Source organism: Naumovozyma castellii, chromosome 1 (genome assembly GCF_000237345.1).
Source record: "Naumovozyma castellii chromosome 1, complete genome".
Taxonomy (NCBI): domain Eukaryota; kingdom Fungi; phylum Ascomycota; class Saccharomycetes; order Saccharomycetales; family Saccharomycetaceae; genus Naumovozyma; species Naumovozyma castellii.
The window spans coordinates 2,203,260-2,218,248 of NC_016491.1; the positions used below are offsets into that span (position 1 = coordinate 2,203,260).

A 14,989-nucleotide genomic window follows, 5' to 3' on the forward strand; every position below is an offset into this window, starting at 1 on the left:
TCATATTGTCATAATGTATAACTAGTGGTATGATGGGATTGAGTCATAATGTCAAATTCAACGCTCTTTCTTCAGTAAGTCATTAATCATTTTTTCATTCGCATAATGTTCCTTGTCATACTCATTAGGAGAAGCCATAGCCCAGCTTCTAAACCAAAGGAACCTCCGTAGCCTTGACCATTTATCATTTTCCAAACCGAAGTTATTATAGGCCTTAAACAACTCAGTTCTGATCTCATCATGGTCTGTTACAACATGTCTATCTTTGTTTAATATAGACTCTTGTGCTCTATTCAAAAGAGCGTAACCTTGAACACAAACGTACAATCCGGATACCCAGCAAAATAAGACCCAAAGATCTAGTTTCTTCTCCAGGGTATGTCCTCCTTCGTTTGTTTCCTTATAGTATGAATTAACATCTTCCCAAGTCCCGGCATTCCAATATTTATAATTTGCATTCATATTAACATTATTCATATGAGTGCCACTTGCAGCGTTTTTAAAATCCCATTGCCGTTTCTTATTAGAATCCATTAAGATCGCATAGTATTGTGAAACCAATTTAAACCTTCTGATCTTTTCAGCTTGACTCAACATCTGGTTTGAGCTTTTCTCTAATGAAGGATTTTTTAGAATGTTTAAATTGCCACATCGATCAGGATGGTACAGTTTGACATAATGATGATATAATTTCTTCATAGCTTTCTTATTGATTTTCTCAGGTTCAGCAATTGCAAAGATATCATATGGAGAAGGATTTAATTTGTTGTTGGGCCACTTGTTATCAAAGATGACCCTTGATGATGGACCTTTAGCAATCATGGCATATAGGCGGTGAAAGTTATTATCATATAGAGTTGCTCTGGGGTAAGTCGCCCTAGAGACAGGCCGACAGGCACACATAAACTTAAACATTAACTTCAATAAGCTCTCTTGGTATCTCTTTCCATTTCCGCTGTTGTCTCCCTACTATCTTTGGTTGAAAGAGATCTGTGGTAAAGGGATTCAAATAACTTACTTCTCCGTTAAACTTCAAATCCGGGGTTTCATTCTTCAAACAACCGTATGTGTTACGTAAGCATTGAATGGATGTGCTCAAAGGATGAGTTCTTTTGTAATATTCAGAATACTTGAATTTACTATTAATTTCCCGTTCATTATTTTTCATTATAATGTGTTCCCGATATTTGGATTGTATCTGACTTCATATTCTTTAAATTATCCTATTGTATTGTGGTCGGATTTTTCCTTTTCCTTGCAGAGAAGATGCCGTAGTGAAAGGTTTTTTTGAAATTTTTATAAAGTTATAAAAGAATGAAAAAAAAAAATGTATACAAATGTGTCTAAACTTCAACTCATCGAAGAATAACTGAACAAAAACAAGATAAAATGTCAGCTGGTCAATGGGATAAATTAGGAATGGATATTGCTTTCGAAGAAGCTGCCAACGGTTACGCTGAAGGTGGTGTTCCCATCGGTGGTTGTCTGATCAATAACAAGGATGGTAAAGTTTTGGGTCGTGGTCACAATATGAGATTCCAAAAGGGCTCTCCAACTTTACATGGTGAAATCTCCACATTGGAAAACTGTGGGAGATTGGAAGGGAAAGTTTATAAGGATACCACCTTATACACTACTTTATCTCCTTGTGATATGTGTACTGGTGCCATCTTGATGTATGGTATTCCACGTGTTGTCATTGGTGAAAGCGTCAACTTCAAGAGTCCAGGTGAAGCTTATTTAGCATCAAGAAACGTTCAAGTTGTACAAATGGATGACGAAAGATGTAAGACTATTATGAAGAAATTTATTGATGAAAGACCACAAGATTGGTTCGAAGATATTGGTGAGTAGATAATTGACTAGAAAATGTTTTATTCAGTAATCAAAAGTAAGCAACTTTAAACAGAATAAAAAAGTATTAAATCATCATTAATTCGTATCCGTATTTTCAATATAAATTTGACTATACCTATAAAATGTCAATTGTTAATTAAAGTATAATTTTTATAAACACTAATGATGTCAGTGTCAAATGTGCCTACTTTTCTTCAGTAATAGGAATTTCATCGGATGGTGGTTGAGGCATTTGATTGACCACAGGAAATACTAAGTTCATGTAACATACAATTAAACCAACCATAGCCATTGCAACTTTAATAATGGGAGTTTGTTCTATGGAGGAGGATTGTTTGCCATCTTTAGCATTGGCTTCATCTTCATCTGTATTCAAATAATAATGCACACTCTGAATTACTGCAAACCAGGCAACAAATCTATTTCTTAGGAAAATAGCTGCCATTGGCATTGATTGATTCACTATACCACTCATACTTGGTAATGTGGAGTATAGCCCCTTTGGAGGAATTGCACGTGAGGCTCTGTAAAAAGTTAGATTCATTGAATGATTAACTGTTAGTAAAGAATTTGGTGGTGTGAGAGTATGTATACCCCATTGAGAATGGTATAAATTGTAGCATACCTAGCACATAGATCTGGTCTCTTGACATTGTTTAAACCCATTTTGTAAATATTAGTCCTTTGTATGTGTTGAGTATTTGAATCTTTCCTATATCTAAACTTTACCTCCCAATCTTGTCTTTTTGTATGTTCTCTTTAGTAGAAACCAAATTCGTCTTGTTTGGACTTTTTCCCCGCGACAGGGTAAAAGTGATATATATTCAATGTGACACCTTGCAGTTCAAAATTGAGTTACATATGAAGGAACTGTGTAACATTACAATATATTGATAATTTAAATCATATAAACGTTCTTTTATTTAACAGAGCTCAAAAGAATCGCTACTTACATTAGTTAGCGTTTCTACGGGTTGTAAGCTTAGTCTTTGAAATGCTGCGGTTCCTCTTTCATGGTAAAAACCTTCAATTTCCCCAGTAAACTTATCATGGACAATATAATAAAAACCACGGTATGTTATTCCCGCTACTGGTTCATCATCTACTGCATGATCAATTACAAACCTCTCTTTCCATTTCATAAAGACATATCTACCATCATTTTGATATTCTGTTTCATTAACAATATCTTTCAAAACCCGCAAGGGTAATTTGCTCCACCTTTTATTGACTGGTTTTTTGTTCAAAATTCTTCTGAATGGCTTTAATTTTAGCCAATGAAAAATATCAACAATATCATCTGCTGTTAGGTCTTCCAGGCATGGGTGGTCCTCCCAATTCGAAGATAGGAATCCCAACTTATCATTTTCAATAGAATAGCCTTCAAAATATGTAGTAACGTCCTCACCAGTATCTGAAAACCCTTGAATATTTAAACGACCAGTCAAATGTGGGTTGAATATATTGTAATTAAAAGGTGGAAAATTAATGGTTTCCAAATCAACTTTTATAACGTATACTTTTGGTCCAACGACTTGAACACCATGAAACCTCTTCTTTGGTTTTAAATAATGACTTAAGGTATTTTCCCATAGGGGACAATATTTTGGTATGTTTCGAGCCCGTATAAAGATATCCTCATTTCTTATCCTCTTTTTCTCGAGTCGGATTGAAGTTTCCTCACGGCAATTAACTTTTCTTTCCACAGCATGAATCAATTCTTTTGCGTATTCAGTGGAACGTTTAGAAGTTGCTTTTGGTGGTGTCCATAATATTTTACAAGGTGATATAATATCTTTGAAAAAAATGCTCTTGAAGATTATTGATGGACCATTAAGTAATGATTTCAACCTTGGTATTTCCCTTTTCGATGTCGAAGAGCCTTGATAATTTTCGGAAGCAGTACCATGTAAACGCATCATTGTGTGTTAGATGGATATTTTATTTGAAGATTAATGGTTTAATAGCAGCAAGGATAGTAATAATGTCTAGTTTCGAGTTTAATTTGAGTGAGAATAAAGTATTGAGCTTATTCTCAATTCGTTCTTGACATCGTTACCTTTTTTTTTTCAGTTTTTTTTTTTCTTTGGGTACCCTTAACATGTTAGAATGTTCGGAGTTTAAAAGATGTCAAATCATTCAACACTACCGGTGAAGGATAAAAGAGAACATCGACATTCTGACTGTGGTAAGCTTATTTCTACTAACTTGACGAAAAGTTTTTCTACAGAGATAGAATTGATATTACATTTGTTGAAAATCAGGCGAATGTTGAGAAATAGCTGTAATAATAGCTATTCTTTGAAATAAAGAAAGTACCTTATATTTTTTCCATAAAAAAATAGAGAAACAAGAACATAAAGCAATTGGTTAACGAATAAGCAATGTCTGTTTTTCAGCATAATCCAATACAGAAAAATAAGAATAAGAATAAAGAAATACGTCAATGATGGTAATAAGGATGTGTACGTCACGATCGTTCAGTTTACCAATCTTATTCAAAGCCAAATGCGTATGTAATAACTTTAATGATTTGTCATCTGGCCGAGATCGGCGTTAGGCTTGTCAACCAGGAGTTAATAATGGCTGGGATGGTATTTCCGTGGAAATAAGGGGTTGTTGAGAAAAAAGTCAATTCCATCGTTGAACATACTCTCCTTCATATCGATGAAAAATCATCAAGTATTTTTCAATTCAAGGAGATGAGAAGGAAATTGTTGCACATCTTTATAATTGTTACGTATTGGAAAAGATTGTCATAAAACGTCATTTATGTAAGATGACTTCATCGAGGTGGCATACAATAGGGGTTGGTCGGAGAGTAATGTACGATCGATTGGAAGAGCCTATTTATTATATGTATGCGAATAAGCAGATAGGAAGGCAATTGATTTTCATATGGAACAAGTTTATAATAAGCCCCTATTAAAATCCAGTGGCAACGGTTTTAAAAATTCTTCCATGTGAAAATGGGAGGTTGTACATGAATTTTAGTGTAGTATTGTTCTTATACGAAAATCTGTTGTATTTTTTGAACAATGGAATTCCTTTAGTTTCCTTCAGACGTGAAATCAAAAAAGTTAAAATTTATTGTTGTTGTTTTTAACTTCTGCGGTTAAAACCGTAGACGAACCAAAAAAAATAAAGTTTGTACTGTATTTTCATTGGTAGAAAATTCCTGTAGAGAGAAAATTTTCAAAGGCAATAGTTACGGTTTTAATACCGTTACTGAGTAAGCTGGTACCTTAAACGAACTATATTCTACGGACATATACGTGCAAAAGATGCATTGGAGATAAAGTTGAAAACCTAAACCCGAAACTCCTGCACGTACGTAGTTGTCATTGTCCCATATTGAAATGAATGATCGATCATATTTGTCCCTGTATGATTGGGTATTTTACCCCGATGACAAAGAAACAGTGTTGTTTTATCAAAAATTCCAATTCCGACTAGGTCCCCTTATGAGATGGGTTCCTGCACATTACGTAACAAAGAATCTTGATAGACGTGAAAATACCAGAAACCCTCCTCGGGCTAATGGTTCCTTTGAGCGAGTTTGGTTCATGGAGAATTCAAATTGCTCATTGGGCGTTGCTCCTTTTGTTTCTCGGGCCGGTTACGTATGTGTTACACAGTCCAGGGCACGCTAAAGGAACAATAGTGGCGGAGACGGGCCCGCAGGGGGCGACACCTTCCATTGAGGCCGTCCTGCATGACATAAAGTTGGGGTCAGGCGCAAAATATGATGGTGAACTACTCAACCGCGCGTCATTGGCCACCGCGACCATTTATCGGCGATTAGCGCGGACGCGTCGTGCGGGCGTCCCTCTGGAAACCGGAATAGCGGTGCTGTAATCCATTACTAAGTTTGGCTCGCAGCACATCTTGCAGAAGTAGTAACTGGATGAGGGGCTGGCAACGTTACCTTCGCGCGTAATAGGGTTATTGTTCTTCGTGCTGGCGCGCCCGACATTCGCTTGCCAATGATTATTAAGGCCTCCTCTCTATTCTCTTGCGAATCTGCAAATCCGCACGTGTGTGCGCAGTTTCATTATGATCTCTGTTAGCACACTCGTCCTTATTTCCATGGCCGACCGATCTCTGTTCTTGGTGGCCAGAGAATGTCGAGCGCACGTATAGTAGTATGGAATGCAGGTGACTAAGTAGGTAAGTGCGGTAAGGTCCCAACTTGGCTAAGAATACACCCACACGGGCTATTTTTCCCTCCGAATATTACTGCCGCTGAAGATTCGAAGCATCGACAATCTCCAATTATTTTATCATCTCCATCCATCCATTCCTTTTTCCTAATTATACATTCGTATATATATACATACATATAATGTTCTTCCCGTCATCGGTATTATGTTTGTTGTCGCTCTTGGCTTGGCTTACATGCATCCTACATAAATCAAACTCCCCTTCTATATATATTCTTCAAAGTAATGACAAGGTCACTAAGCGTTGCAGACATAACTAATACCTTCGATTCTCCAACAATGTCGAACGAAAACAATCATTCCATATTCACTACTGCTACGTCCCTACCACCAATAACTGACCGTTTGAATCTCCCAAACATGGTCATGGTTTCCTCTTCCATCGACGATAATAATAATGGTGCCATCCATAATAGGGGAAAATTAGAAAAGATTCCAAGACCTAAAAACGCCTTCATCCTGTTTAGACAACATTACCATAAGGAATTAATTGATGAATGGACTAAAGCTGGTACTGATATCCCACATAATTCAGAAATATCAAAAATTTTAGGAGTTAAATGGAAAAATATTTCAGAAAATGAAAAGACTCATTGGAGCGATTTAGCAAAGGAGGAAAAATTGGAACATTTGAAGAAGTATCCCCAATACAAATATAAACCAACAAGAAGAAAGCCAAGAAAGGTCCCAAAGAAATTGAAACATGCAACTCCTTGGGGGTTCCAAAAATTATCAAATTTCCAACAACAACAACATCAACAACAAGAAATGATTCAACCTAACTATGTGAGAACTGATATGAACGGATTCTACCAACATCAGCAACATCAACAGCCACAACAACATATTAATCAATTCCCAAGTTATGAAGCGTCAGGGTTTCAGAACCCAAACATGACTTTGATTAATAAGCAAGTGCCATCCGTACCAAGAATTTTACAACCAAATGCCTTACCAAGAGATGCTTCATATCATCCATCACCACCATTACATTCTCAAAACATCATGTATCAGCAACCAAATGGTCCAATTCCATCTTATTCTATGGTGGTTCATAATTCATCGCGGAACCAACAACCTTACATGCAACAAGGTTCTCAATCCAATATTGTCATCAAATCTAATTATGATAATAATACCAACGTGGGAAACAATCATATTCTAAGGCTACCTTATCCCAGAACATCAAGTCTTCCTGATCGTATGACACAACCACCAGTATTATTACCATCTTTACTGTCACCATCCTCCAGTAACCGGGAATTAGCAAGACAGTTACCAATTCCTCCACTTTCTGCCATTAATCTAAATCGTGCAGGAAGTGAAGAGTATTTCAAAAAATAAAAAATATATTCCAGATAAAAGTGTCAGTCTTTCATTCAGCCAATATTCCCAACCTTTTAAATCTTTGCATTTTAATTTTAATCATTCTTTTCAATTCATTCCAAGCCTCAAATCGATGAGTCCTGTAAATTAATACAGTGACATTCCTTTAACTCATTGGCACTATAATTATAATTATAAATATTCTTTCGTTTTGTTTATTACCTACAGTCCTTATTTTTTTTTTTTTGCCTCGTTGCTTATCGAAGGATCTATTAAAATACAGTAAATATCATAATATAATATATTCATTTGTTTCACTATTCTTACGAATACATATAGTTTTTGAATTAAGTAATACTCGTGGTTGGATACCCGGAAAATCTCAAAATATCGAGAATGGAAATCCGTAGAACAAAAATAACAAACGTGAACAAATTTAGTGACCGGCTTCACGATAAAAACGTTGTTTTCTGTTTAAATTTTGCTTGATCTATTGAATAGATCCTTAATCTCTATCGTTGAGCTAATCATCCATCATGAATCCATTAGTAACTAATGTTATCATCATGCTTGTCATGATGCAAATTTCTCGTCGTTTAGACATGGAAGACCCCACCATTGTCTTTTACGTCCGTATCCTTTATTGTAGTTCCATCTTTATCACATGGGTGGTCTACCAATTAACTAGAAGAAAGATCGTAGCCAAGAATGATTTAACTACCATAAAATACGTTACACCAGGTAATTCCTTCCTAGGTGAAAAGGAAAAATTGGAAGTGACAACTGTGAGAGATTACGATTTGAAAGATATTGATGGAAGCATTAAATCTATTTACACTGGGTTGGCCATGATGGGGTTCATGCATTTGTATATGAAATATACTAATCCTTTGTTCATGCAAATCATTTCTCCTGTGAAGGGTGCCTTTGAAAATAATCAAGTGAAGATTCATTTGTTTGGTAAACCAGCTGTTGGTGATTTGAAGAGACCATTCAATGCTGGTGGGATGATGGCTGCCTTCAGCTCAAACGCTGTTAAGACTGATAAGAAATCTGTCGCCGACGCTGAAAGAGCTGGTAATGGTGGTTTCAAGAAGGATAATTAATTAGTTAATTGAAACTGTTGCCAAATTTTTGATTTTATTTGTTCTGTCATCAATTCACTCAATGATGGTTTATAGCATTTTTTTATAAATGAGAGATATAACGCAAATAGATATTTCATATACGTATATTTTAGTTGTTCTTTTCGATCAGTATTTGAAGTTCAAACCGGTTTTTAACTTTGGATTTTCTGAAATGCTGATGCTTTCAAAGACAAAGAACAGTTGGAAAGAGCAAAGAAACAAGACGAAGCTAGTAACTCTCTCGAAATGGATTGCAAGGTACTGGTATTAGGGGCTGGAGGTCTAGGGTGTGAAATCCTAAAGAATTTAACCATGATGCGAGTAAAGGAAGTTCATATTGTAGATATGGATACTATTGAATTAACCAATTTAAACAGACAATTCCTGTTCCGAGACGAAGATATCAATTCTCCCAAAGCAACCACCGCTGCTCAATACATTAATGACAGACCCTCTCTAAGTAGCCGAACTAAAGTTATACCATACGTGCAGGATCTTACCAATTTCCCCACAGAATTTTTCCAACAATTCCAATTCATAATATCTGGTTTAGATGCCATTGAGCCACGTCGATTTGTAAATAAAGTTTTACTGCAATTAACCAAGGAATCCAACTATGATATATGTATACCGTTTATTGATGGTGGTACGGAGGGACTCAAGGGTCATGTCAAGACCATTATACCTGGTTTCACGGCATGTTGGGAATGTTCTCTGAATACATTACCAACCCAACAAAACACATACCCTATGTGTACTGTTGCTAACAACCCAAGAACATTGGAACATATTATAGAATATGTCATTAGTGTACAAACTTCCGCAGATATGGATTTAGAAGATGAGGGGCAAGTAGACACTTTATTTCAATTGTGTAAGGAGAGGGCTAATCAATTTAATATTGATACAAAGAAATTGAATGTTAGTTACATGCTGGGAATCATTAAAAAGATAGTTCCTAGTGTGAGTTGCACGAACGCCATGATCGCGGCATCGTGTTGCAATCAAATGATGAAAATATATTATGATTTGATGGATTTCGAAAAAGATGGGAACTTCACAATGATTAATGGGGCAGATGGCTGCTTCACATATACCTTTGCGTATGATAGAGATCCGCATTGTGCTGTATGTAGTGGTATATAATAATCTATGGTGATTACAGGGTAACCGCTCGAAACTCCGATGGATGATAATATAGCGGGGTTCCCTTTTGATGACCTTTCTGTTATGAAAACAAGACAAGACAAGACGGAAGAAGAAAAGACAAAGGAGTTACCTACTAGATGCTTCTGTCATGATAAGAACTAGAGTATTCAATACATTTATACTACAATCAACGAGAACAACTCGTTGTACAGGAGGGGTATCCAAGAGATTTTTAACTACCAGTGAAGCCATTATTCAACCATGGAAAGTTATCAATAAAAAACCAAACCTTAACATGTCCATATCCGAGAGGGCAGCAGAACGATTGGAAGAGATATACAATGATAGTAAAGAAATCCTGAAAATCGGTGTTGAGAGTGGTGGATGCCATGGTTACCAATATGTGTTAAAACTAATACCGGAATTAACGGAAGGTACTAACACCTGCCTACAGGGTAAGATGGAAGATACGGATGAGTTTGAGCATAATGACATAGATTCTATTAAGGATTCAATAATATTTGTATTACCTGAGGAGAAAGGGAAGGTATTGATCGATGAAAAATCATTGAAGATACTAAATGATACTACGCTTACCTACACAACAGAATTAATTGGATCTACATTCAAAATTATAAATGGGCATTTAAAGAGTAGCTGTGGATGTGGAAGTAGTTTCGATATTGATATTGATCTAAGCAAGTGATTCCGCGTAAAAATTGCACGACAGATAGAGTGCTTTATGTGATTTCTTATCCCAGGTCACTTTGTATTATTTATTTAAAATAAATCCACCAGATTTATAACTCTTATATATCCCTATCAATAAAGAAACCTTAGTGCATTTTCCTGCAAATCTTTGCGATGTTGTATATGTTTACTACATAAATGGTCGATCAACTCGTATCGAGACATTCTTTTGAAATTTTGAAAAAAATAGGGGATTAAAGACCAGACCATTTCTTCAAATACAACTGAACTAAAAGTTAAAAAAAAAGAGTAACGAATCTAAGTCGAAAACAGAAAGGTTTAGTGAAAAGTAGCTAGTAGTGGAAGGTAATGGATACTCTTAAATCAGGACTCAAAGCCGGATACAAAGGAACAAAAAGTGTGGCAAAGTCTGGATGGCAATCAGGAAAAAAACGTTCTCATAAGCACCACGAGGACAGAGAGTCAAGAGATTATGAGGGTGCCAGATATGGGTATGGTCATGATACACATACTTCAGCATCTCCTCCGCCAATGAGAAATACATCTGCATATTCCTCACCATCTATGCCTCAACGACAGTTCCAAACACATCCCTATAATCCAAATTCACCACAGCCCTATAATGCAACAAGCCCAGTCACCCTTAATAATATGGGATCACAACCAACTACCTATAATTCTCAACAGAATATGTTTCCAACGCAGAATCAACCTGGAGCGTATTCGCAACCCGGTCAATACAACCAGTATAACCAACCTCAACCACAACAGCAGGCGATACAACCTCCAAATACATATGCTAACAATGCACAACCTCAAGCAACGAATCCACCGAATTTGGGTACACAACAGTATTATAATGGAAGTACAGTTCCAAATACTAATTTCCAGAATCCTATAGTAACTATGCCTCAACAACAATCCTATAATAATAGCACCTTAACGAATCCAAACCAGCAAGGATATTACAATGGGAGTGCAGCTACTCCAAGTACTAGTACGGTATCGTCAACCCAGTCCAATAATTATAATGGTGTGCAGCCAAATGTACAACCATATTCTCCTCCAAATCCCCAACAGTATTATAGTAATCCAACGACTCAACAGCAACAGCAACAACCAGTTCCTCAGGCAACGTATAATCAACAACAGCAGCAACCCTTGCAACCCTTACAACCCCCCATCCAATTGCAGCAGCAGCAGGAACAACAACTGCCGGGTGCCCAGGCTCAGACCCAGACTCCTTTCTCACCTAGCTATCCAACTAATTTACCAAATCAAGGTGTTGCATCAACCCAACCTTACTATAGTGGAAATATGATTGATATATCAAAATTACCACCACCTCCACAACATAAGGGGAGGGCAATGATGAAGCAGGGGGGAGAAGAGAAGGAACCGGTAAGTGACCCAAATTCTAGTGCCATTAATACTGAATCTCAACAACCAAACAATGCACAACCTGAAAATGGGGTTCCACAGCAACAGTTACCTCCACAGCCTGTCTCCAAGCCATCAATGATGAATAATAATAATTTGGAACAAACTCCCGTTCAGGAAAACTCGATGCCAAATCAACCAAATGCATCTCGTCTTCCTCCCTCACTTCCAACAAGAGGTGCTTCTATTCAGAATACGAATGTTCCCACAATGGAACCTCAAACAGAAAGTTCACCAAGTCAAGTCCAGAATGTTAGTCCTTCAGGTATAGGAATAAATGCTCAAGAATCTCAAGAACCTCAAGAACCTCAAGAACCTCAGGGAAACGGGATGGATGATATGTTAAATCAGATTCAACATGTAAAATTGAGGAAGGCCAGTAATACGTATGAGAAACAGCAACAGCAATTTAAAGAAAATAATTCAACTTCAGATCTTCAAGACGAAGTAGATGATATGGCATCTCAGCTACAGCATATTAAATTGAGAAAATCAACTGGCATAGAAGAGGCTAGGAAATATTGTGCAAGAGAGGCTTCTGATGAGTTATCAGAGCATGTCCAATTGAGAAAGACATTGAAAGAGGAAGAGAAAAGGAATCAACGAACTCCTAAAAAATTACCTCCGGTACCCAAGAAGAAGGCCAGTTTAAAGCACGTGCCACCTGTTGTTCCTAAAAAGAAACCGGTATTAAGTAAAATTAGAGTCGATCATTACTCAGAATGACCTGATGAGAAATATATATTATATATTTACTATGCATTATACAAGAAATTAAAACTTGAACATATCATTTCTTAGTTGTTGAAAATTTAGTACAATTCTCTGCCGCCGCCCCCTTGAATGATTTATAGAAACTTTTGACAACAATAGACAGTAAACTTTCGTTAAATTATTGAGCAAAGGGGTTGTCGTGTATATCATTTGGCGAGTAACGAAGCGAACTGTTGAATATTAATTTGACCTGATCCATTGCTAACATCTTTTATCATCTCTTCTAATTCTGTATCATCTATTTTTTCCCCTATTGAAGTTAAGACCTGCTTTAACTCTGTTTTTGAAATTAAACCATCCCCATTTTTATCAAATACTTTAAAGGCTTCTATTAACTCCTGTTCAGAGTCATTAGATTTTAGCTGACGAGACATCAAAGCCAGAAATTCATCAAATTCTATTTGGTGGTTCCCATCCACATCTATTTCATTCATAAGATCAGTAACTTCTGCTTCAGTAGGTGACAAACCTAATGATTTCATTACTGTGGCTAATTCAGATGCGGATATTGAGCCATTATGGTCTCTGTCAAATAAGTCAAACGCATCCTTAAATTCTCCAATTTGTGCTTCTGTTAGATTGAAAGATGCCATTTCTTTTAAACACTACTAGAAAATTGGAGTCTTGAACAGGGTATATAAGGAAAGGTGCTTAATTACTCGCCATTAATGGAATGGTCCCAAGCTTTATTCAACAGTAGATAGATAATCTTGTCTTTTCCTTGCCCGGGGCTTAACTTGAGAAAATCAGGGGACGGGTAATAGCAAATACGACACTGGTTTCACGTCGATACTAATAGTAGCACCATATTGAATAGAGCGGCAAGCTGTATCTTCATTTGGGGACCATCATATGTACTGTTCCAGGTGAGTTATCTTCGCTTACGTCATGGGGCAATTGAGGCTGCAAACCATGACCATAGTAAGCACGTAATTCGGCTACGAAATCTACTTTGTTATCGTTTCTTAAAGTCTTATATTTTGAGCTTCCTTCTTGCTCATATATCCAATATTTATACTGTTCATCTTGGTAAACATCGATAAATTCATGATCTGGTATGAGCAAATTAAGCTCAGACGAAAGAAACAAGCCACTCGGTGGGCGCTTACTGTACTCGAATGCAATATTCCAGGTCAAGTAATTATAAAATCTACTCATCACTTTTTCATTATAGCCACCACCACCCAATAATACAACAGAACAAGAAGGAAAAGTGTTAATCAATTTCATGATAGCACCTGATAAATCATGAATTGTCAGTTGCCATTCGTTATATTGATCACCAATTAAACCATCACCACCACACTGAATCACTAGAACTTCAGGCTCATGTTGTTCTACAACTGGAATAATTATGTCCTTTGTTAATTGTTTGAGAAATGTTCCATCCAGTCCATGTAATAGTGGGATATTTACAATAGAACTTCCAGCTTTTGCTTCTTGTAATGAACCTGTACAGGGAAAGAAACCAGGTTCAAACATATGCAATGACACGGTCTGTACATTTTTGGAGAACTGAAAGGCTTTCTGAACACCATCACCATGATGCAGATCAAAATCCACATAAGAAATGTTTTTGAATCCATTTTTTCTTATTTTTTGAATCAATAAAACAATATCATTAACGTAACAAAACCCACTTGCCTTATTTTTAAATGCATGGTGTCTTCCACCATCCCAATTGATCGCAATGCTTCGTTCGCTATTCGGTTGGAGAAATTTTGACAAGGACAATGTGGCACCAGTTACCACCTGTGTGTACATTGGAATATAAGAAAAGAGGGGGCAGTCACCTTCTAGGTTATGCTCCTTCATAAGAGTAGCCTTTATTTCAGCATTACCTTCGAGAGTTTCATTCTGTTGGACCTCTTCATCTGGATCTGAATCTAATAATGCATCCCAAGCTGAACGTTTTCCATTGATGGGTTTTTCCTTTGGAGAGAGCTGTTTAAAATGTTCATAAAGTTTCTCTCGAGAAGTAAACCGTTTGAATTCAGCTTCATTCTTAGATTCGTGCCAACTGGTGGAGATTTCATTTAATTCATTCCATGAACTTTCTTCCACATCGTATGGTAAAACTGTGTTATATTTATTGTCCATTAATAGCTCAATGTAATCCTTGGAGTGAAATTGTAATAAATCATCCTTCGAACAAATGAAATCAGATATGACGTGGTCAAATGAGTTCAGTAAACCAGTACTTTCAATCAATGAATGTGTCAATTGTGATTTCTTATATTTGTTACACGGAAGAAGGTCCGCTACCTGAGATTGGAACGTAGATGTGGATATCACCAATCTAGTCATTGTTTAGATATAAGGTTAAATTGATAAGCCTCTTTCATCAATTGCACTTCTCTTGAAATTGTTCTGACATGCAAT

The 14,989-nt window shown here is 36.6% G+C and overlaps 11 protein-coding genes across 11 annotated transcripts; 6 read left to right on the forward strand and 5 right to left on the reverse strand.

Annotated features, from left to right (window-relative positions):
* Positions 1–57: 57 nt before the first annotated feature.
* JID1 (Jid1p) lies at positions 58–915 on the reverse strand (the record flags this gene model as incomplete). Its single annotated transcript, XM_003673999.1, has 1 exon — positions 58–915. One exon carries the CDS (start codon positions 913–915, stop codon positions 58–60), a length of 858 nt encoding a protein of 285 aa, XP_003674047.1.
* Positions 916–1,389: 474 nt separating this feature from the next.
* On the forward strand, positions 1,390–1,854 carry FCY1 (cytosine deaminase; the record flags this gene model as incomplete). The annotated part of the gene is made up of 1 exon (XM_003674000.1): positions 1,390–1,854. The coding sequence occupies one exon, from the start codon at positions 1,390–1,392 to the stop codon at positions 1,852–1,854; it is 465 nt and encodes a 154-aa protein (XP_003674048.1).
* A 187-nt stretch (positions 1,855–2,041) lies between these two features.
* Positions 2,042–2,523, reverse strand: NCAS0A11100 (uncharacterized protein; the record flags this gene model as incomplete). The annotated part of the gene is made up of 2 exons (XM_003674001.1): positions 2,042–2,381; positions 2,483–2,523. 2 exons carry the CDS (start codon positions 2,521–2,523, stop codon positions 2,042–2,044), a joined length of 381 nt encoding a protein of 126 aa, XP_003674049.1.
* Positions 2,524–2,780: 257 nt separating this feature from the next.
* NCAS0A11110 (GID4/VID24 family protein) lies at positions 2,781–3,779 on the reverse strand (the record flags this gene model as incomplete). Its single annotated transcript, XM_003674002.1, has 1 exon — positions 2,781–3,779. The coding sequence occupies one exon, from the start codon at positions 3,777–3,779 to the stop codon at positions 2,781–2,783; it is 999 nt and encodes a 332-aa protein (XP_003674050.1).
* Positions 3,780–6,305: 2,526 nt separating this feature from the next.
* ROX1 (Rox1p) lies at positions 6,306–7,424 on the forward strand (the record flags this gene model as incomplete). Its single annotated transcript, XM_003674003.1, has 1 exon — positions 6,306–7,424. One exon carries the CDS (start codon positions 6,306–6,308, stop codon positions 7,422–7,424), a length of 1,119 nt encoding a protein of 372 aa, XP_003674051.1.
* Positions 7,425–7,942: 518 nt separating this feature from the next.
* On the forward strand, positions 7,943–8,512 carry NCAS0A11130 (PHO88 family protein; the record flags this gene model as incomplete). Its single annotated transcript, XM_003674004.1, has 1 exon — positions 7,943–8,512. One exon carries the CDS (start codon positions 7,943–7,945, stop codon positions 8,510–8,512), a length of 570 nt encoding a protein of 189 aa, XP_003674052.1.
* Positions 8,513–8,779: 267 nt separating this feature from the next.
* Positions 8,780–9,679, forward strand: UBA3 (NEDD8-activating protein UBA3; the record flags this gene model as incomplete). Its single annotated transcript, XM_003674005.1, has 1 exon — positions 8,780–9,679. One exon carries the CDS (start codon positions 8,780–8,782, stop codon positions 9,677–9,679), a length of 900 nt encoding a protein of 299 aa, XP_003674053.1.
* Positions 9,680–9,830: 151 nt separating this feature from the next.
* Positions 9,831–10,388, forward strand: ISA2 (Isa2p; the record flags this gene model as incomplete). The annotated part of the gene is made up of 1 exon (XM_003674006.1): positions 9,831–10,388. One exon carries the CDS (start codon positions 9,831–9,833, stop codon positions 10,386–10,388), a length of 558 nt encoding a protein of 185 aa, XP_003674054.1.
* A 353-nt stretch (positions 10,389–10,741) lies between these two features.
* Positions 10,742–12,559, forward strand: NCAS0A11160 (uncharacterized protein; the record flags this gene model as incomplete). Its single annotated transcript, XM_003674007.1, has 1 exon — positions 10,742–12,559. One exon carries the CDS (start codon positions 10,742–10,744, stop codon positions 12,557–12,559), a length of 1,818 nt encoding a protein of 605 aa, XP_003674055.1.
* A 194-nt stretch (positions 12,560–12,753) lies between these two features.
* On the reverse strand, positions 12,754–13,200 carry NCAS0A11170 (uncharacterized protein; the record flags this gene model as incomplete). The annotated part of the gene is made up of 1 exon (XM_003674008.1): positions 12,754–13,200. One exon carries the CDS (start codon positions 13,198–13,200, stop codon positions 12,754–12,756), a length of 447 nt encoding a protein of 148 aa, XP_003674056.1.
* A 241-nt stretch (positions 13,201–13,441) lies between these two features.
* Positions 13,442–14,914, reverse strand: HOS1 (histone deacetylase; the record flags this gene model as incomplete). Its single annotated transcript, XM_003674009.1, has 1 exon — positions 13,442–14,914. The coding sequence occupies one exon, from the start codon at positions 14,912–14,914 to the stop codon at positions 13,442–13,444; it is 1,473 nt and encodes a 490-aa protein (XP_003674057.1).
* Between the last annotated feature and the right edge of the window lie 75 nt (positions 14,915–14,989).